The sequence below is a fragment of the Euprymna scolopes genome, chromosome 30 (assembly GCF_053919585.1).
Source record: "Euprymna scolopes isolate OS-2025 chromosome 30, ASM5391958v1, whole genome shotgun sequence".
Taxonomy (NCBI): Eukaryota; Metazoa; Mollusca; class Cephalopoda; order Sepiida; family Sepiolidae; genus Euprymna; species Euprymna scolopes.
In genome coordinates this window covers 38,714,107-38,737,125 of record NC_136511.1, presented here as the reverse complement: position 1 = coordinate 38,737,125, position 23,019 = coordinate 38,714,107, and the positions used below count along the sequence as shown (strand labels likewise).

General features: G+C 34.0%; 1 protein-coding gene across 4 annotated transcripts in view; it reads right to left on the bottom strand.

The window, feature by feature from the left end:
• The window catches only part of LOC145254751 (discoidin domain-containing receptor 2-like), a 546,415-nt gene that overhangs the window by 216,855 nt on the left and 306,541 nt on the right, over positions 1-23,019 (bottom strand). For all 4 annotated transcript variants that reach the window (XM_080113491.1, XM_080113493.1, XM_080113492.1 and 1 more), the window contains exon 3: positions 15,622-15,763. In XM_080113491.1, the coding sequence (XP_079969617.1) occupies positions 15,622-15,763 (142 nt within the window). The remainder of the gene's footprint in view (positions 1-15,621; positions 15,764-23,019) is intronic.

The following is a 23,019-nucleotide window of genomic DNA, read 5'->3' as shown; positions in this document are numbered from 1 at the left end:
AGTCGATTGTCTGCCCCTTGCTGATCATATATTCCAAACATTCTCAATAGGTGTCACGAGCAGTGTATCATTCAATGCTTCTCATCAGAACAGGAGGGATGGAGCTAGGCAACATAGAATGCAATGCAACATCTAGCTAAGGTTACATACGAAGGGAAATGCTTAAATGTCTGATATTTAAAGGAGATAATGGAAGTGGAATTGGTGAGAGATCCGGAGGGTTCATAATGTACGGGTGTGGTTGAACTTAGGCTTGAGTGAGGACTTGAAAGTAATGGAACTATAAAAAATAGATATAATGTAAATACCTGGATGTTTCCCATAATAGGCCATGGGTTTAGAATAATGAAATCCGAGGAAAGATCCCCCCCTCAATCAGATGCGGAAAATATTCCATATGTGTTTGCATGCATGTAATTTGTTCATGGAAACACAAGTAACACATACACATATATATATATATATATATATATATATATATATATATATATATATATATATATATATACATACATATACTCGTTTTTTTTTATTCAAAAGTAATGGACTAATGAATTCAACGAGGTTGTTAGATAGTGCTCAATAAAAAGAGCTGATAATACTTGTTTATTGTTATATAAACATGGTCACATCTTGCTGCTACAAATAGCCACTTGTTTCAATCAAACAACAGATATCATCAGGCAGCGACTTGACTATTCAAAAGTTCAATGAATAATCAGGTTATTCATTGAACTTTTGAATAGTCAAGTCGCTGCCTGATGATATCTGTTGTTTGATTGAAACAAGTGGCTATTTGTAGCAGCAGGATGTGACCATGTTTATATAACAATAAACAAGTAATATATATATATATATATATATATATATATATATATATATATATTGCTATAGCATGGAGCCACTTAGTCGTGAGAGGCTACTATTTGGGACCACATTTGCAGGGATACTATTTAGGGAGTTGGGCAGTGAGATGTCTATTTACATTACACTTGAATTTCTGCATGTCAGGGAAGCTGGGGCCCAGGAGAGAATTCCAAAGTGCAAAAGTCTTAGGGAAAAAGCTATTCGAGTAGAAGGCTTTACATTTAGCGATCACTACAGTGTAGGGGTAGAATTTTGCTCCTTGGCGTGTTTGTCTAGAGTATTGTAGTACAGGGGGTACTAATGCTTTGTTCATCAGAGCAGTATATATATATATATATATATATATATATATATATATATATATATATATATATATATATATATATCCTCAAAGCTGGATTCTAATATTTAAAACCATACGTTTTGAATTTTTGAAATTCACTTCTCCCCCAATTTTAAGCTTAGTTTAGTTCTCTCTTTTTCCATTACTCTGCCATTTAAAAAAAAAATTTTTTTTTCTACGATTGTATATTTAATTTTATTCAGTTGAAGTATCAACTCTTCATTTGATTTTACTTGTACAGAAAGTTTTATTCACGGCAAGACGTTTCTATTTATTAATTTGACTTTCTACTGACTTCCGGATCTTAGTGGAATTATTCACATACGTTTTCTACCGATTTGTGATTTATTCAAGCAGCCAAATCATTTCATTATTTTTCGATTCTTGTACTTCGTTGCCCCCCCTACCCCACCCCCAGCCCACTCCAATTTTACAATGAATTCTTGAAACAATATTTTTCTATCTAACTTTGAAACTGGTATTTATTTAGAGTTATTAGTTAGAAACCCATTTTTTAAATTGGGGGGGGGGGGGCTTTGTGATTCCTCTGTACTTTCACCTAACAATTTAATAAATAAAAAGAAAAAGATATCATAAAACTTGAATTTAACTTTAAAATACCAGTAAAAAAAAAATATAGCACGATAACTTCTCTGCATAAGCACACCGAAACGTTTCAGAATCAAATTTTTCTTTTAACAGCTGGTAGAAATTCTTTAATTTACATTTGGTTAAAGTGTTCCAATTTATGCAAACAAGTCATTCCTTATATTCTGTAGGATTCTTTGAAAAGAAAAGCCTAATCTTAGAAACTCCATGGAATAAAGATGTGAATCTTTATTTTTTTTTTATATTCTGTTTGAACATTTGATAAACTAATAAATCATTAAATTTTAATTTTCATTATTTCAATTTGCATTGTTATGATGACTGAACTTATGCATTCATGACTCGAAAGTTTCATCTCTCTGTTGCAGATATTGATAGTGCGAGACTCTAGGAAAGCAACTCCTGTTATGGACATGCATCAAAAGCAGAGATGTGTCATTGAACTTTTGGCAAAAGTGAATTCAGAATGGTGGTGACTATGTAGAAAAATACATTCTGGAGTACAAAATGTCGCTCGTTTTAATAATACTATTCTCGTCTTCATAGCTCTTCAACTTTTTGAGTTAAAAAAAGGAGGCTTTACTTTTGGAACGACCCTGATATAACGCCAGCAATTCTGAATGTCTCAAACAAAAAGAAAAAAATATATTTTCCTTGACAAATCACATGATTTTTTTTAAAGTATACTTCAATCAAGCAAAATACATGCTAAAATATTCCTCAGTTCTGATATTGATTGTTATAGTTGTTCTAATTAGCAGTAATTTGTAATTAACTGAACAAATCAGTCATCTCTCAGCTATCTATGCATTTCTCTCCACTCTATGTTGATTAGACCACACTCTAACATTTCTTAATATCTCCAGGAGCATTTAGAGAAAGAGTGACTTTTTTTCAGCATTGCCATCTAGTTTGCATAGTATCAGTGCACACAACAAACACGTATGTAAATTTGATGTCACAATAATCAAATCCTTTTACGTCTAGTATTACCCACACAAATAATATCGATTAATTATGCAAGAAAAATGTTTTAAGAGATTTGTCGCACTTTCGGAATTTGAATGAAATCAAAGTGAAATAAATAGTAGCAGCTGGTATAATATATATATATATATATATATATATATATATATATATTATTACATATTTTTCACCCCAAACAAGGCACATTGCCACTTTGTTGTAGGGGGCTACTATCAGGGACATAAGCATCAGGGGTACTGTGTAGGAAGTTGGGCAGGAAGATATCGGTTCACGTTGCACTTGAACTTCTGCATGTCAGTACAGTCGGGGAAGCAGGGACCTGGAAGGGAATTCCAAAGTCTAGCTGTTCTGGGGAAGAAACTAATGGAGTAAAAGGCTCTCTTGCATCTAGGGATCTCTATTGTGATTTAGTTGCTTGTTGGGTTTGTCGGGGGTATTTACGTTGAGGGGAGCACAAGTGCTTGCAGTTCGTCAGAGCATTCATCGTTAAAGTACTTGTAGAACAGGCAGAGGGATGCAACATTTCGTCGATGGGACAGAGGCTGAAGTTTAGCTGACAGTTCAGGACCTATCAAATTGACGACTCTCTTTTGAACCTTGTCTGACATGCAGAAATTCAAGTGTAATGTAAATAGACACACACATATATATATATATACATACACATATATATACATACACATATATATATGCATACACACACACACATTATATATATATATATATATATATATACAATCATTTAATCTTACATGCAATGAACATATTAAAGATTTTATTTGAAGCATTATCAAGAATATGTGCATGTTATATATATATATATATATATATATATATATATATATATATATATTAACCGACCATTTGTCTGTAACATCAGCATGTCCAGTGTCGCGGCCATGTAAATTTGTTTATATTAATAAAAAATATATTTTGCTCTTCTTTCATTGAGCACTCTTAGTAATTTCATTAAATTCATTAGTAATCATTTCTGAATACATTTAACCTGAAGTATATCTTACTTATTCACATTTCTATAAATTTTGCATTTTTTTTTAAATTTTCATTTCATATTTACTCTCATGCATGTGTGTGGGTATATATGCGTGTGTATATGTGCATATATATATATATATATATATATATATATATATATATATATATATATATATATATATATATGTGTGTGTGTGTGTGTGTGTGTGTGTGTGAACAGAATATCTAGAGAGTAAAGCATTTCTGTACTTTTGCAAACTGCATTAACACTATGAATTATTTATCACATTTTTGTTTCACCGATCTTTACATTCTTTACTTTTGTTCTTATATATTTCGAACGATGATGATGTTGATGAAGAGGAGGCAGTTGAGCGGAGATAGCAGAGGCAGCACGTACAGAGACAGTATCCATCGGCTGCTGCTGCTGCTGCTGATGATGATGATTATGACGATGCTGCTGATGATGAAAGCGTTGCTCACTCACACCAAACACCTGATAACATTCCAGATTGTGTGTGTGCGCGTGTGTTGCACATTGTCAGCTTCAACAACAACGACGACGACGCTACACATTCACCTGTGCACGCGGGCGTGTGTGTATACGTGGAGGGGGAGGGGGGGCTTTCTTTTCTAAGATCAATATGGACTCCGGTTTGAAACGAGCTAACCTTAGCCGAGAACAAGGAAGCTGCTACTATGAAAATGTAGACATTATGTAGACTTCCCTCTTTTATCAAATTCGTTCGCATGTTGGGAGGGGGGGGGACTCAACAAATTTTTTTTCTGAATGGAGATAATTGCTGGAGACTTTTAATTATATATATATATATATATATATATATATATATATATATATATATATATATATATATATATATCTGTATTGAAAATCGCTTCTGAACAATTTCCAAATGTCCTAATATTTATGTTAATTTTGTCAGTGCACCTGTAATTTATGCACAACCGTCTTTATTTTGTGTATACACATATGTCTTGTAGGTAAATCGATTTCTTAATCAGCATGCCATTCTTCTGTGTTAAGAATATTAGTTACTATTCACCCCCACCTTCCAAGTGTCTACGATTCTCAAGTGTTAAAAGATTATTTCCCCAAGCATTGCCAATATTATTTACTATTTCCAGAGTTTGACAGAAAGATTCCCAGAGGTTGACAGAAAGATTCCCCAGAAGTTGACAGAAAGATTCCTCAGAGGTTGACCGAAAGATTCCTCAGAGGTTGACAGAAAGATTCCCCAGAGGTTGACAGAAAGATTCCCCAGAGGTTGACAGAAAGATTCCCCAGAGGTTGACAGAAAGATTCCCCAGAGGTTGACAGAAAGATTCCCCATAGGTTGACAGAAAGATTCCCCATAGGTTGACAGAAAGATTCCCCAGAGGTTGACAGAAAGATTCTCCAGAGGTTGACAGAAAGATTCTCCAGAGGTTGACAGAAAGATTCTCCAGAGGTTGACAGAAAGATTCCCCAGAGGTTGACAGAAAGATTCCCCAGAGGTTGACAGAAAGATTCCCCAGAGGTTGACAGAAAGATTCCCCAGAGGTTGACAGAAAGATTCCTCAGAGGTTGACAGAAAGATTCCCCAGAGGTTGACAGAAAGATTCTCCAGAGGTTGACAGAAAGATTCTCCAGAGGTTGACAGAAAGATTCCCCAAAGGTTGACAGAAAGATTTCCAGAGTTCTACAGGAAGATTCATATAGTTCTACAGAAAGATTACCCAGAGTTTGACAAGATGCACCCGAAGAAGGTCGGATGTTTTATTTACCAAAACATTTCAAAAATTACACTTGAGATAAGAACAGTAGCTCAAAATAATACGAATTATCAATCCTCATCTAAAATATTCAGAAAACAAAAACAAAAAAACTCCTGAGCAAAACTTCTTTTTTTTTTAATTACTTCTCATCAGTGTAAAAAATGGATAACACCGCAGACTATGGGATAGGTTCCATTTATAGCGTATTCTTTCTTTGAAGATTGTAATGCTGGGTATGGGGCAGCCAAACCAGCTGCCAACACTGCCCTGCTTTTTATTAAACCCTACCGAGAGCTCTTTTTATTCCATGTATGTAGCATAGTATGAGGAAATGGATGAAGCTACAATTTCAACCCAGATTTTTGAAAAGTAGTGAATTGTGTTTGAATTTCACTAATCACTGACCCCAAATATACCATGATATATATATGAAAAGTTAACCAAAACGAAATTGAAATTTGAGAAAATCAAATAATGATTTTATTAAATGATAAAAAAAAATTTCTTTTCTGAGACTTATTGTTAAGATAACATTTTTTAAAGAAGACTGATTTTTTTTTCTCTTCATTTTATTGAGGGTATTAACTCCAAAAAGTTGGCCCCTCATGGAGAGAGAAAAGGGTATACATCCGAATTTTATTGACGTTTATTGTAAAGTCTGAAATCGACGCGTGTTTGCATGGTTGGGCGAATTTTGGATGGGAGTTAAAAATGGGGGGAAAAAAAAACTTTGAAAAAGTTGTTTTAAAAACGAAAATAGATTTTAATCATTTAAACCGAATAATGTTACATAATTTTTGTTATTAATAAAAAAAATTATATAACATTGTTCGGTTTTTCTAATTTTTCAAATTCACTTTGCGATGAATTGCGATATAATGTTTTCAAAGATTTGACCAAGTCTCTCCCATTCTAGATTCCGGTTCAGCTTTACACAATCACACAGAAAATTAATGGAAGGTGTATATCGCTCATATTCAAATCATTATTAACACAAACTCAGACATTATCATTCGATCACACACACACACACACACACACACACACACACACACACACACACACACACACACACAAATACATTAGGAAGACCATTAAGTTTTCTCGTTAAGTGGATTACAATGTAAATTTTATCATTTGATTTCTTTTTATATCAACTGTTTGATTATCATGTGACCAGCCTTAAAAGCAGTCATTCAGCACAGCCATTTCATGTAGAGTTTTTATCATCTTTTTACGTATGTGCTGCGAACGAACGATCGACCAGTGAGTATGTACACACACACACACACACACACACACACACACACCCCACCAGTTTGTCAATAATGCATGAACCTATGATCAGACACAACCCATAATTATTGACCGTCAAATGAGAAAAGGTGTGATGTGGAGGTACAGTATATGTCGAGGTGGGTGGAATGATGAGGTGAAAGTGATGCTGGCTACGGTTAGACATTAAAAAAGGATGGGGGGGAGGAAATGGCAATATTGATGCGAAATACATCAATGTTTTTTTTCTATATGTTAGGAAGCCTTTGATTATATATATATATATATATATATATTATATATATATATTATATATATATATTATATATATATATATATATATATATATATATATATATATATATATATATATATATATGTATGTATGTATATGTATATATATAAAGAAAAAGAATAACAAAAAAATCTTAATACATACCAGCCAATAATTTATTTCAACCTTTCCTTTCATGTCTGGAAATAAAGATACTTCCACCATTCTTTTACAAATTACCATAAAACTCATTATCATCAAATACAAAATGCCGGATTTAACTCTTTCACCATTTTATGTTGGACAGAACAAAATAAAAAAAAGAATGCAAAAATTGTATCATTATCCACAAACCTGAAAGAGACAGGTTATGCTCTTGAAATATTGCCGTTAGGTATGTGTTGAATTTCTCGTATTAAACCTCAAATATTTACTGTGCACAATCACGTTGACACACCAGTTCTCACCAGATCACCAAAGTTAAGCAACGTTGAACCTGGTCTGTACTAAAATGGACGACCATTTGAGGACACCAGGTGCTGTATGTGCTCTCCGCTTATCTCAGCATTGTTTCCAGTTGTCTAGCACTTCTCCTTGCCACTAGACTCAAGCGGTGCTGATTCAGGAGAGGTGTGGTTAGAGATTGCACAACCCTTGTCTTACAATTACACATGCAGCTACACTTAGAGGGTATCCATTGTCTTTCAATATTGAGCCGAAGCATTGTCATTTGCTCTGTACATTACATCTACTGAGCTCTCAAGTTGGCTACATGATTTTATATATATATATATATATATATATATATATATGATGAGAATAATGGAAATAGTATTCCAACGAAATAGATAAATAAAAAGAAACAAACCGAGTTATATGTTCATTAACGTTTCTTCTTTATTTCTCATCCAGAGGAAGTCTCGAAATAAAGAAGAAACGTTGATGAACGCATAACTCGGTTTGTTCCTTTTTATTTCTCTTTCTCTCTCTCTCTCTACACACACACACACACACACACACACACACACACACACACACACACACACACACACACACACACACACACACACACACAAAAGGTGCCTTGAATAAGTTTCTAGCCTTTTATTATGCTAGCAAAAATACACGCACTTTGTAGGAGGTGAAAGAGGGTGATCTGATTCAAATGACAAAGAAGTTGTGGCGAACCCCAAGTTGGTGTGCATCATCTTTAGGTGGAAAAGTTTCTGAAGAACCACACCAAATATGATCTTAACCTTTCACCTTGATCTTGAAAAATAGTGTGCACCATCCCTAGGTCGGAAACCATCATCATGTCAGGTTTGATCATGATAGGTCTATTGGAGGGACTGTAGGAGAGTATGTATATACATAGGCTATGACCTTCGAGCGTTACCTTGGAAAATGTTGTGCACCATCATCATGCCAGGTTTGGTCATGATCAGTCGAGTAGTGTGGGCTGTAGGAGAGTTGTACACACAGACACACACACACGAACGCTACTACTTTATATATATGATAGCAAAGAGAGTTCCTTTTAACCCGAGATGTCTTTCCCCATCTTCATCAGGGGCGACCGATGGCATTTTGATTATAAAAAAATAAAGCAAAGGGACGAAGTTAAAAATACGATGGAAATGAGGACATATTTACAGTTACCATAAAATAAATATGTGCAAGAGGGAAGGAAGGGAGAGAGAAGAAAAAAGAGGGGGAATTTATATATATATATATATATATATATATATATATATATATATATATATATATATATATATATAAAAGACAGATATTGGAGGAGAAAAAAAATCGCAAAAGATTATATATATATATATATATATATATATATATATATATATATATATATATATATATAATGAATCGTGGGATCATTCTAATAATTATGGCACTGGTCACCACAGATTTGACATTAAGCTCGTATATATTATCTGAAATGAATCTGTCAACAGAAAGTTTAGTTCCTGTAATGAATACTGAATATTTCAAGTAATGATTGCGTATGACGTGTTCTGTATGAACCTTGACTATAAACAATGACTGCATATGCAGTATCTATTTGGACAGTCACTCACGATAACTTTCAACTCAACTGTGTGAAAAACTAACACACAAAGTTATTTCGTGGGATTTTCAAGGTCAGACCCAAATAACATTTAAGCTGACGAATCAAACTTTGCTTTTGAATGGCCAATTTTCATTTATTTTTGTTTTTGCTCACTATTAATCGAATTTTTACTGAAATAAAAAAAAATAATATGACAAAAGGAGAAACCTAAAACTTTTTTTAAAAATTGTATTTGTATCTTTTTTTTTTTTTTCTTTTTTTTTTGTGTCTCTAAGCATTCTCACCTACCATCACCAGGACAACGCTGGGTGAATAAGGCGAGTTGTAAAAAAAAAAAAAAAAAAAATGATATTAAGAGAAAGAAAGAAAAAAAGTAGGTGCTAATAATGGAAAAGGGTGGAAGAAGAAAAAGGGGAGAAGAAGAGGAAAGAGTGGAAGGAAGAAAGAGGAAGGAAGGAACAGAGATGCAGAAAGACAGAAAGAGGAAGAAGGAAGAGAGGAAATAAGAGGGGAAGGAAGAAGAGAAAGAGGGAGGAGAGGTATGAGGACGATGAGGAGGGGCATGAGGAGAAGGCAAAGCAAAGGGAAAAAGAAGAAAAGGGGAAGTATAAATGAAAGAAAAAGTAAAAATGGTGTGAGAGTGAAACAAATTGCTTTTCAGAGCTACACTAAATGTCTAAACAAAAAATATCTTTTTAAAAAATCAAAAGAAACAACAATCAAGCAAGTTAAATGGAGCTCCTCCACATCACAATAATGTCTAAGAGAAGCCAAACAAAATGTCTAGAAAAAGGACAAAGGAATGGATAGATGGCAATAGACTTATTGAGAGTGTCCATTTTGGCAGAAGACGTGAGACGAATCGAGGTGGGAGTGGTGCTTATGCCAAATATGCAAACTGAGTGCCGCATGCAGCCCTTTGCAAGCAAACTTACAGCACATATAAAATATTCTGAGTACTTTCGTATTTTAATGACAAAAATTGCAGATTTTGCTTGCGAATTATTTTTTTTTGTCTTTGTGGTTAGAGATTTCAGAAAAAAAAAAAAAGAGAATATTGTTTTCTACTTTAGAATATATATATATATATATATATATATATATATATGTTTAAAAATCATAGATTTTATTGCATTTTCTCAACAGGGTCCCACTTGAAATTTTTGAATAATAAAGATTTTTTTTTCTATAAAAAATGAAAACATATGCTACCCAAAAAGGTATAGTTTCTGGGTGCATTATTCAACTCGAAACATCCATAAGATTCTTTAAAAAATTAACCTTTTGGACCTAATTTACTTTTCGTTTTTTTTTTTTTGGTTCCGGTAGTCTAAATTTTGGCAAAAGGAATATCTTCAAGAATCATCTACTGACCTTCAAAATATTGCGTTATTTTAATGCTTGAACAAACTGTAGAGAGAGGGGGAGAGAGAGAGAAAGAGAGAGAGTGTTACACTAAAAAAAAATCGATCTACCTTGATGATAAGTAAGAATAAGTCTCTTGTGTGCCATGAGTAAGTTACTGGAATCCATATTAAATAAAGAAGTAGTCAACCACCTCAATAGAAATAACCTCCTTAGTGACATGCAATATAGTTTCCGTTCTGCTAGATCTACAGCTGATGTGCTAACAGTTATATCTCATAGGATTAGTGAATCTCTCGACAAAGGCTTCCTTTCTAGGGCAATTGCTCTCGACATATCAAAGGCCTTCGATAAGGTTTGACATAAGGGTCTACTTCACAAGATTTCCGGGTATGGTATAACTGGAAATGTTTTCTCAATAATTAAACCATTTCTCTCTGATGGGTTCATAAGAGTAGTGGTTGATGGGCAGCAATCAGAGGCCCACAGTAATAATGCTGGAGTCCCTCAGGGGTCAATCCTGGGCCCAACTCTCTTCTTGGTCTACATCAATGATCTCCCTAAACACATACTTAAATCATTCGTTGACATCTATGCTGATGACACGACCATCTATGGCAACACATCAAAGGCTGTAAATGACAAAGCTCTCGCTGATTCCCTCTCCTTTGATCTAGAGCGTGTGGTTCAGTGGGGGAAGAGATGGCTGGTTACTTTTAATGCATCTAAAACCAAGCTCCTAACGTTACATCATCAAAGCTCTGTTCCTCATCTAGCATCAATTGAAATGGATGGCTCTCGTCTTGGGGAGGCTTCATGTTTTGACAAGCTTCTGGGTTTGACCTTTACTCCTGATCTGAAATGGAACACGTATATCAAGTCTGTTGCCCGGACCGCTGGGAAAATGGTGGGATCCTTCTACTGCTCCAAAAGATATCTCACTACTGATGCAATTCTCTATCTCTATAAAAGCCAAGTACGTCCAAAGATGGAATACTGCTGCCACATCTGGGCTGGAACTTCAAAAAACAGCCTATCCTGCTTTGACAAAGTACAAAATAGACTTCGTGGCTTGGTAGGGGATGCTCTCTTCTCTTCCCTGCAACCTCTCTCCCACAGAAGAGACGTTGCGAGCCTGTCTTTATTTTATCGTTATTTCCATGGCAAGTGCTCGTCTGAACTCCAATCTCTGGTCCCCCCTTGCCAATCCTTCATGATAACTACCCGTCTAACTAAAACCACTGTCAGTAATTTCCTTCACACTTTATCTGTGCCTAAATCAAAATGTAGATTCCATGAACATAGCTTTTTTTCTGAGAAGTGCACGCCTGTGGAATTCTCTTCCGTTTCCCACCTGGCTGCAACTTGGACGTCTTCAAGTCCAACATAAACAAATTCCTAATTAATCGCTCCCTTAAGTAAGACACTTCATTAAATCTCCAATACCAACTATTACTACGATATTATACCATTGATTATTGTACACAAAATAACCCTTATCCCCGAGTTGCTTCCGGGCCTTGATAAGTGGTGATCCCCATGTAAAAAAAAAAAAAAAATAATACCAAGTTGTGAAGGTAAATAAAAATAGATTTAAGAAAAATAAGGGGGGGGTGTCAAAAAGAAGAATTGAGTGATAAGCGCTTTGAGAGATAAATGGTTGTTTGAGTAAATTTCTTGGCACCAACCTTTCAATTCTTGGAAAACGGCAACACAAAGTGAATCGTTGCTTTGACAAGAACAAATAAATAAGTAAACGTGGAATAAAACCGAAAAGAAGAGACTGAAATCAACCAGGCCCGGTGACAGTTAAAAAAACAAGACGAAGAAACATTTACAGATGTCAGACTCATCATCATCATCCTCAGCTTAGAACCACCGATCACATGATAACGAAACTATTTTCAAGCTTTTTATTTTAAAAAAAAAACCAAACAAATAAAAAAAAAATCACAATTCAACTAAACGTGAGACAAAAAGTATATAACGAAGAATATATTGACTAGGAAGTTTCAACAATACAAATGTATTACGAAGAATATATTGACTAGGAAGTTTCAACAATACAAATGTATTACGAAGAATATATTGACTAGGAAGTTTCAACAATACAAATGTATTACGAAGAATATATTGACTAGGAAGTTTCAACAATACAAATGTATTACGAAGAATATATTGACTAGGAAGTTTCAACAATACAAATGTGCCAAACTCAGGATTTCCTGAAGCTGATACAAATCATTTTGTCCTTTAGAACTCATTGTTTCTGACAAGGGGGGGAAATTTGCTGTTTTCTGGAGCAGAATCTATGCACATAACACTTATCGTTGGCGAGTTTTTGACCTTGAAATATATATATTTTTTTTAACTCTTTACATCAAATGGCTTCATGCCTTGTCTGGAGCGATTTACATTAAAAAATTGTTACCATGAGGAGTGCACACAACAATTTATTTACTAAAACAAAACATCAAAATTCAACAAAACACAAGATAAAAAAGTATGTAAAGATTTTTTTTTTTTTACACAGGCATCACCACATTATCAAGGCCAAGAGGCCACTCAAGGATAAGGGTTAAAGAGTGTACAGTAGAAATTGGGAAATATAGTAATCATTAGTAATGAAAATTCAGTAAATTTGTTAACTTATATGGAACGGCTCATCAAGAACTTGTTTACGTTAGACTTGAAGACAACCATATTGTAGTCAGCCGGAAAGCAGGAAAGCGTAAGACAATTCCACAGGTGTGCAGTTCTAAGAAAGAAGCTTTGTTCATGGAATCTACGATTAGGTTTAGGCACAGATAAAGAGTGGGGGGAATTATTGATAGTTTTTTCAGCTAGACGAGTGTTTCTTTTGAAAGTTTGGCGAGGGGGGACCATAGACTGAAGCTCAGTCGAACACTTTCCATGAAAATAACGATACATCAGAGACAAGCTCGCAACATCTCTTCTGTGAGATAGCGGTTGCAGCGAAGAGAAAAGGACATCTCCTATGAGGCTACTACGAAGTCTATTTTGAACCCTATCAAGGCAGGATAAGTTCTTCCTAGCCGCTCCTGCCCAGATATGGCAACAGTACTCCATCCTTGGACGTACCTGGCTCTTATATAGATAGAGAATTGCATGAGCAGTGAGATATCTACTGGATCGATAGAAAGATCCCAGCATTTTTCTAGCGGCCCTGGCAACAGATTTGATGTACGTGTTCCATTTAAGATCAAGAGTAATTGTCAAGCCCAGAAGCTTGTCAAAACTTGAGGCCTCCTGAAGACGAGAGCCATTCATTTCAATTGATGCCAGATGTGGATCAGAGTGTTGATGGTGTAAAGAGAGAAGCTTGAATAAACTAACTATGAATTTTACATCAGACGTGACAAACCCAGGATATGGATCGCAATTTGTACTGTCATGTCAACTTAAATATGATTATTCTTTTTGATGGTAAATTTAAACTTATACTAGGTTTAATTGAAACGTATGGAGTTTTCTGAAATTGCTATTCTTGAATTCAAGGGAAACCTAAAACTTTGGTCAGATGTGATTTGTGTTTCTTTTTTTACTTTTGAAATCGATGTATCGATGTATCGTTTGAAAGTGTGCAGAAACGTTTTGAATAAAGGCCGTTTATCAAATTGAAAGGATAAAAACTGCAATTTCGAGCATTTTAAGCAGAGTAAAATGTGGATCTTGGGTTTACTTTCGGCAGCGTCATAACTCGCTTCCCTAATTTTGTCCTTTAGTCCTCACATTCCATGAACTATGTTTCTGACAAAGGGGGAAGAATTGCTGTTTTTGGGTCAGAATCTATTCCATCTAACACTTGTTGTTGGCAAGTTATTTTCCCTTGAAGTATTTTATTTTATGTAGCTCCTTACATCAAGTGGCTTTATGCCTTGTCTGGAGTGATTTCCATATAAAGGGGCACAATTACAGTATCTTTCATGTGAGGCAAAGCTGTGCTTGCAAAGGGATACATATTGCCAACAGACTGCATGTCTGACATGGCCGTTTTTTTTGTTTTTTTTTTTTTTATTGTTCTCATCTTGAATGTTATTCTCACAACATTTCAGCCGATGTAACCTCCAACCTTCTTCAGGTGCATTTTGCTGAACCCGGGAATCTTTTTGTCTACAAGGACCGTGATGCAGTGGATAAAGTACTTGAATAAATTCAGTTATAAAGTCACATTTCTGGAGGTTGAAGGTTCAGTCCTCGTTGTGGGCGACGGAAAATACAATTGCAAATTACTTAGGACTTCTACCCAGTCATGGCTGACGGAAAGAGAGAATGCTACTCCCATGAATTAAATAAAGTGTTCCATTCAAGATTCCGTGCAGTAATATTCCCAAGTTTGATAAGATATACACGAAGAACAGTAATACAAATAATACGAATTACCAATCCTCATCTCCAAATTTCAGAAACATACTATCATTAAAAATCCAAATATTGTCGATAAAATAATTGCAAATGATTTTTTAAAATCTTTTATATTGCAGTCATTTGGATTACTATTCTCAACTCGATTGTTATATTCACGTTTCAGATGTAATCTCCAATATTCTTCAGGTGCATCTTTTCAAAGTTGGGAATCCTTATGCCAAATATGGAAAGCTATAAAGAATTTTTAACTGAGCCTTTTATTTAATCTTCGTAAATTGTTCTCATCAGATATTAATAAAATATTTTCTTTTCATTTCTCGACTGACATCTAAAACACCAAAGTGATAGCAGGTAACACTTATCACTTTCACCTGTATGCTCACTTTATTTTATATTTCAAATTCATAAATCTAAGTTATATAAAAGTAATATTTAGCATAAAAATAATAATTATAATACCATCACTGGTCTCATTTTCTTTTGTTCAGTTTTAAGTTTTGACAAAATATCATCTTAAATTGGACAAGAAGAGTGTAAATACGGAAAAGACATTAAAATTTGTCACAGATAATAAAGTAATAATAAATAAAAGAAATAATCCAATAATGTCCAAACTGTCGAATTGCAAAATCAAAATCAAGGGAGATAACTTACCTTGCCATTACCAAATCTACCCTGAGTTTCGACATCTGTTATAACATACAGTTCTCCAAGATTTATCTGTAAATATTCATATGTATCCTTACTGATCACATTTTTTGGACACCAAGCTCCCCCATTCTTCTCTGTGCGAATTCTATAAAAAAAGAAAAAAATGGTTTTGTCAAGACATGTTTAACAAATCATTTAAAGAATCGTCTGAAAAATTCTTACAAAACTAAAAAAGTGAAAATCATTTTTTCCCCCCTCTTAATTTCAAACTAATTTCAAATATTTTAGAATGCTAGCTGTCCTTATTTAGCATTGCCTGGTAATATTTTTATTTGCAATTTGTCTTTTGTTTTTTTTTAAATATCTATTTATTTTTTTCATAAAATTATTTGTTCCAAATGTAGGGAACTAACTCTGTATTGATGAATACAGCATTACGGCCCCTCTTTTCTACCCCCTTTTTTTCTAGATAGCATGCATATAAAAATAATTCAAATCTGGTCAAAGTATTTTCTGAAAGAAGCGACTCCTGGATGTAAAATGCAGACAGCTTGAGGTGGAATAACAAGGGAAAGTTGGAAAACTCAAGAAAATTTTAATGCATTGAATGTAAACTAGGATCTTAGACTTTGAACAGACTCAATCGTCAAGACAACCAAGCTTGCATATTGGGATTATAGGCTGCTAGAAAACGTCAGAATCCTGACCAAGAGAAATAAGATGATAACATGACTGATAACAATGAGGAGGAGGAGGAGGAGGAGGAGGAGTAGTAGTAGTTAACTCTAAGTAATTTGTATTATTTGGATTCTTTGGACTACTGTTCTCATCTTGAGTGTTATTTTCACAATGTTTTGGTCGATGTAACCTTTGGCCTTCTTCTGGTAAATCTTATTCGCAAGGACCGTTGGCATAAATTTGGAAAATGTAGTTTTAGGTGATACTTTGCTAGAGGATAGAAGTTCAATCCTTAATGCAGTTAATACTTAAGAGAGTGAGAGAACTGGAATGAGAGAGAGATGGAGTGAGAGAGAGGTGGAGTGGGAGAGAGAGAGAGAGATGTGGATTGAGAGAGATGTGGAGTGGGAAAGAGAGATGTGGAGTGAGAGAGAGAGAGAGAGAGAAAGAGAGAGAGAAATGAAAAGAGACGGAGAGTGAGAGTGAGAGACAGACAGAAATGGAGAGAGAGAGAGAGAGAGAGAGAGAGAAAGAGAGAGAGAGAGAGAGAGCAATAATAAGAGGCAGGTGAGATTGTAACTCTTCAAGAAAAGAAAAACAAAAACAATTCTTCTTCAATTGTTGCATCAAGTGGCGACCAACAAAAATGTATTCAAAGAAAAGAGCAGATGTTGGAGTCTGCTCAAGGAACGCGAAAACACAACGAGAAGACTTGAGAGGTTCAGGATAAAACGAAGAGCTTTCTTGAAGAAGAATGGGATTTCGGTTGAAATGGTGAAAGCAATCTTTTGTAGACAATTGTTGAGAAGTTGGAGACTTGAAATGGAATCCTATAAAACGGAAGAAACATCGAAATAGAAAAATAGTAAATGGACACCGAGGTAAACGAAAATATATAGATCGGCCATGGTCAAGGGCAGCGCAAAGGCTCGCTTTTGTTTTGTTTTTTTTTTTACTACTACACAGATTTAGGGAGGGAGGACGCTACTTCATTCTCTACATTGCTACACTTAGACTTGATTCTAACCTTATAATACCGAGTGTTCATCAAGGAGGCATGAAGTACCCCTTCTTTTTTCTTTTAAATCTTTGACATAACTGAAGATGCGAAGTGGTGGAAGGCATATTAAGCACAAAAATTAATATGCAAGTCATGAGATGGAAGAAAAGATATTTAAAATGCAAAGCAGATAATTCACTGCATAACGTTACACACACCTTTACACATGGGACCCAACACGTTGTAGCAGTCTATGTCACAAAGGAGACCAAGAGAAAGAATAACTCAAACTCACTTTTTCATACAACAACGACATTTATTTCCTCATTCTCCTGTCACGCATGACTTCTCATTTACAGCTGTGATGTCTCCCACGTGATCGTCTTATCTAACGTGATCTCTTTTGTTTTTTTATAATCTTTTTCCATACAGTGACATCATGTCGCATTTTGTATGCATTTGCATATGTACGTTCGCATACTGTCACAACATTTGTTTGTTTTTAACTAGACTGAATTAGGTTTGAGTGTAAAGATGCTGCAGGGATGAAAAGGGAAGAAATCACTGGTCAGAATCAAATATCCATTTGTCAAATAACTTTATGATATTACATTAATGTACATTTCAAATGAATTTGTGTAGAAGCGAAATTATTACAAATTAACAGATTATGCCCTTTATCTAGCAAAATACAATGGATTAAAAAATCCTATAATCTGCCCCTTCCCCTCAACATGAGCTGGTAGTACAGAAAATGGTCACGAAGGGTCTAAGAGAATGGAAAGAGCAAGAAGAAAGAACACCATCCAGATCTCTAGTGAAAAAACATGAAGACTACTGGAATATTGAAGAGGCTTATTGTCACTCAAATTCCAAGGAAAATTAATACCTATGCAAACTCAATGGTAAAAAGCTGTTGTGAAAATGTAAAGTGATTTGCAATGCCATGTAAAAGAAATGGAAGGACATTCAGATGTTGGGGAACACCACCTATTGTTATCAGTCAGAAATCCCTGATAATCACTCCTGCAAAACTTTCAGTGAGTAAATAGTAGTAGTAGTAGGAGGAGGATTAGGAACTGGAAAAAAAAAAAAAATGGAATCTTCATTAAAAGTAAAGTACCAATTTTTCCGATTCTGATTAATCATCCTAACACTAATATATATATATATATATATATATATATATATATATAGAGAGAGAGAGAGAGAGAGAGAGAGGGAATAAATGACAAAAAGTTATATTCCAAAATTCATGATGTTGACCATCTTATAATTTATTCCTTTAATTCAGTTGACTTATACAATTCTTGACAGTATCTGTTTCGTAGCGCAAAATCAATCACTTAATTATTATATCAATCAGTGAATCTATTTTGCCCTTAACTCATCAGATTCACTGATTGATATAATAATTAAGTGATTGATTTTGCGCTACGAAACAGATACTGTCAAGAATTGTATAAGTCAATTGAATTAAAGGAACACATTATAAGATGGTCAATATCATGAATTTTGGAATATAACTTTTTGTCATTTATTCTCTATATTGCTCTGTAATTACATTGAGCTTCTTATATAAGGATTGATATATAATAAAATATATTTCTACTGAAAAAATATATATATATATATATATATATATATATATATATATATATATATATATATATATATCAGTATCGAAAAAAATTTGTGCCAAAAACGATTCTTTTAATTGTATTTTTTTAAATTTGATTTTGTTCAAAACAATATCTTCCAATGCTGTTAGCAATAAGAAAACAAGAAATATTTATTGGTTTTAAACTACCGGTAAAACTAAAATCTAAAGGTTACTCACCTCACAAGTGTATTGGCACGTTTGAGAAAATATCTGCACATTTAACAGATGTTTTTTATGGTAATCAAGAAAAATAACAATTTTATAGTTAAATATTTAGTGATTTATAAAGAATCGGAATCGGTAATTGTATCAGACTCGGAAATTTAGTACAGAATCAGTAATTGTATCGGAATAAAAAAAAAAAGAATTGGAATCATCCCATCACTTATATATATATATACAAGTGACCTTGTCTGTCTGAGGAAGGGTCTCTATCAAACTCCTCTGTCAATTTTTTGGTCACCAAACTTGAAACTTGATATATAAGGGATTTGGACCTGTGGAACAAATTCACTTTGGTTTTTAGCCCATAAAAATTACTACTAAGGGATCAAAATTGAAAAAGACTTGGAACTTAGCAGGCGTAAGTCGACTTAAAGTGCCTCTCTACACATGTGCTAATGTACCCTTACAGGTGAAACAACCTTTTCTTTTAAAGTTTTTTTTTACGTGTTATATTTATATGTGTATGGATTTAGATCCGACGGAAAGCTGGAGTGATTTATGCTTTGGTTTCAATTCTAGCTAATAATTAGTTTTTTTTTTTTTTTTTTTTTTTTTTAACTTTTGAAATCACTACTATATATTGGGTACAATATAATAATAAAGATTTGATTCTATATTAATAAATACGAAATCTGCATGAATCAAAATATCATATTTAAGTGTATTTTACGACTGGGCAACGCTGAACGGTCTGCTAGTAAAACTATAAACCTCCAAATAGGAAGAGTCCATTATTTAAATTAACAAAAGGACATTTAAGCAGCAGATGAAAGGGGGGGGGGAGAAAAGGGAATGACAGCGAAGAGAAAGAGATTAATTTGGCTTCTTTTTTTTTTTTTTAATTAACTACCTTTGCAAACTAACTTTATTCGATTCAAAGAATCTAATCTGAGCTCAATGGATGACGCATGCGCACACATTCATCTTCCTCTCTCTTTTACTCTCTCTCTCTCTCTCTCTCTCTCTCTATATATATATATATATATATATATATATATGAGGAACTCTGATGGCATTTCTTCAAAGTTTTATCTTTTTTTTTTTATTCTGTTAATTTTCTGCACGCATGCATATTACGGTGTTTATTGCTCCATTCTCCCGCCAGCAAGTCATCACCTTCACCATTGACACCTTCATCTTCAGAAAAGACAAAATCTAATGATCTCCACCCCCCTCACCTCACAAACATCATCATCACTCTTTCAGATTAGTTTTAATTTTATGCTTTTCTAAACGCTCAACAACTCTGTAATTTCCTCCATTAACGAACTTCAATTTATATACGATGGGCGTCCAAAAGTAATGCCTCCTTTTTTTTTGTTCGAATGGATAAGAGAAGATTGCAAATTGCATTGTTATGATGACTGAACTTATATGCATTGAGAACCTGAAAGTTTCATATCTCTGCTGCAGATATTGACAGCGCGAAACTCTAAGAAAGTAACCCTTTTAATGGATGTGCATCGGAAGCAGAGATGAATTCTTGGTAAAAGTGCATTGAGAATGGTGGTGACTATGTAGAAAAATAAAATCTAGGGCATAAAAGATAACTCGTTTTAATAGTACCACTCCCATCTTTGTAGCTCTTTAGCTTTTTGAGTTAAAAAATAGGAGACTTCACTTTTGGAACAACCCTCATATATAACATGGTTTGAAATCTCATTATAATTAGCCATGCTGATGATCTGCAGTAACAACAAAGCACATATCTGGATAACTAATATATATATATATATATATATATATATATATATATATATATAAAAATGGACAAAAGTATGTGATTCCTTAAGCCACCCATTGTTAAATTGTTTAAATTAAAAAGAAAATATTTACAAAGGCAGACCAATCAAATAAAGGGATATCTAAAATTAGCCTCTACTACTGATACTAAAATGTAGTAGAGTTACATAATTTAATTTATGTATTTATGCTTGAAGTAGTCAAGGGAGATAACTTATTATAATTGCGCTATAATTTCTTTTTATTCTGTTTTGGTGAATAAAAGAAAGCGTTTCCACCTTAATAGTTTTCCTAGGCAGCATAAGTATTTTTACGAAAAACCTAAAGCGAAATAAAATTTATTTGTGTCAATAATGTAGTGGTAAGAAGAAACAATAAAAAATTTAGGCTAGTCTGAATCAAGTATTGATATGTCAGAGAGATTGCTATATCGGTCTGATTTTGAAAATCTGACAAGATAACTTTATATGTGAGATATATATATATATATATATATATATATATATATATATATATATATATATATATATATACTTCAATAATTTCAAACAATGTATGTAATATGTAAAGAGCCGTGCAAATGTGAAGCGATTTTTCTTTTTCAAGAGATTCTCATTCATTTGTTCAATGCTTTATGATTGTGTGTGTGTGTGTGTGTGTGTGTGTGTGTGTGTGTGTGTGTGTGTGTGTGTGTGTGTGTGTGTGTGTGTGTGCGCGTGTACTTCAAATAAATCTTACTCTAACATCTGGCCTCTCAGCTTGCCTTACTGCAACCCTAACCCTATTTCTTCTTCGTGTGGGGCATAGTAGAACGAAGCATCAACAGCTCCAGATGTAACACGAATGGTGAATGACGGCAAACTAAAAAGTCCAGATTGCCAGAACCTTTGAGGGCTTAAGTCAGGAGACAGTAATGAAGACCTGTGATTAGTTCTGAGACTGTAATTTAGTCACTTCAAAAGAACAAGTCATGAAGACCAGGATTTACCAAACTTCAGGACACTATGGAACCCCTGAGCACAGCAAAGGTTTTTCACGGCGCACTAACAACATAATTTCTAAAATAAATATGAAAAATATTAATTCCAAATTTTAACACTAACTAACGATAATGTTTGTTTACAACCATTTTTCTTGTTTTTGATTAATAAAAAATTGTTGCATGTTTTGTTAATTTATTTTTTATTTTCTTTTTCATGAACCATTCTGAAACTCCTCACACCTTTCACGTTGTGTATCTCTTTACACCATGTATCATATCGCTTTCCTGTAAAAAAGATCAATAATTAAATCTCTGCAGTCATTTTCCAATTTACTTTTTTCATATAAAGCAATTGGTCTTTTTTAAAAAAAGGACTTCTAGAGCCCCAAAGCCTCACTCAGGGAATCCCAGTTTGGGACACCCTGGTGAAGAAAAGCTCACCAAAATTTAATAAATCTAAAATATGCAATTTTTTTTTTTTTTTACAACCAATATTTTCCACATCTTACATTATACACGTTCATGTTTGACTCCATAAAAAATAAATACGGTTTTATTTTATTTATGAATTAAAAATTATAGAAATTAAAACTAAAATATTCATAAGGTATTCAAGATCTAGGGTAGGAGTGCAGAATGGTCTTCATTGATTCTTGGAGAAAACGAGTTGTGCCTCGAGTGAATTAAAAGAGTATAAGATTACCAAAATTTATTTCAATGCCACTTTAATTACAGCCCCACTCGCCTCATCAATGTTGAGCACATTCTTGAGCACCACTCGAAAAATTGAAAATATATAAAAATATTAAAAATGGCAACATACGGCTATTGTAATGAAGCAGTGTACTCTTTTGGTAACATGGCACGTATGGGTGCGTGTGAGAAAATCAGTAGCAGCTGTAGGATAGCTGGCTAGCAAAATTATTAGTAGTAGCAGCAGCCGTTAAAACATATGCAAATTGACGTGTGCACACGCTGACGTCATGGGAAGAAAAAGAGGACAAAAATAAAATGTAAAAAAGGACAGCACGTGGTCGTGCAAGAGAAACAAAGTGCGCACTGGGGAAGATGGACGTGTGAAGCCGAGGGCAAGAAAGCACTGGCTGATAT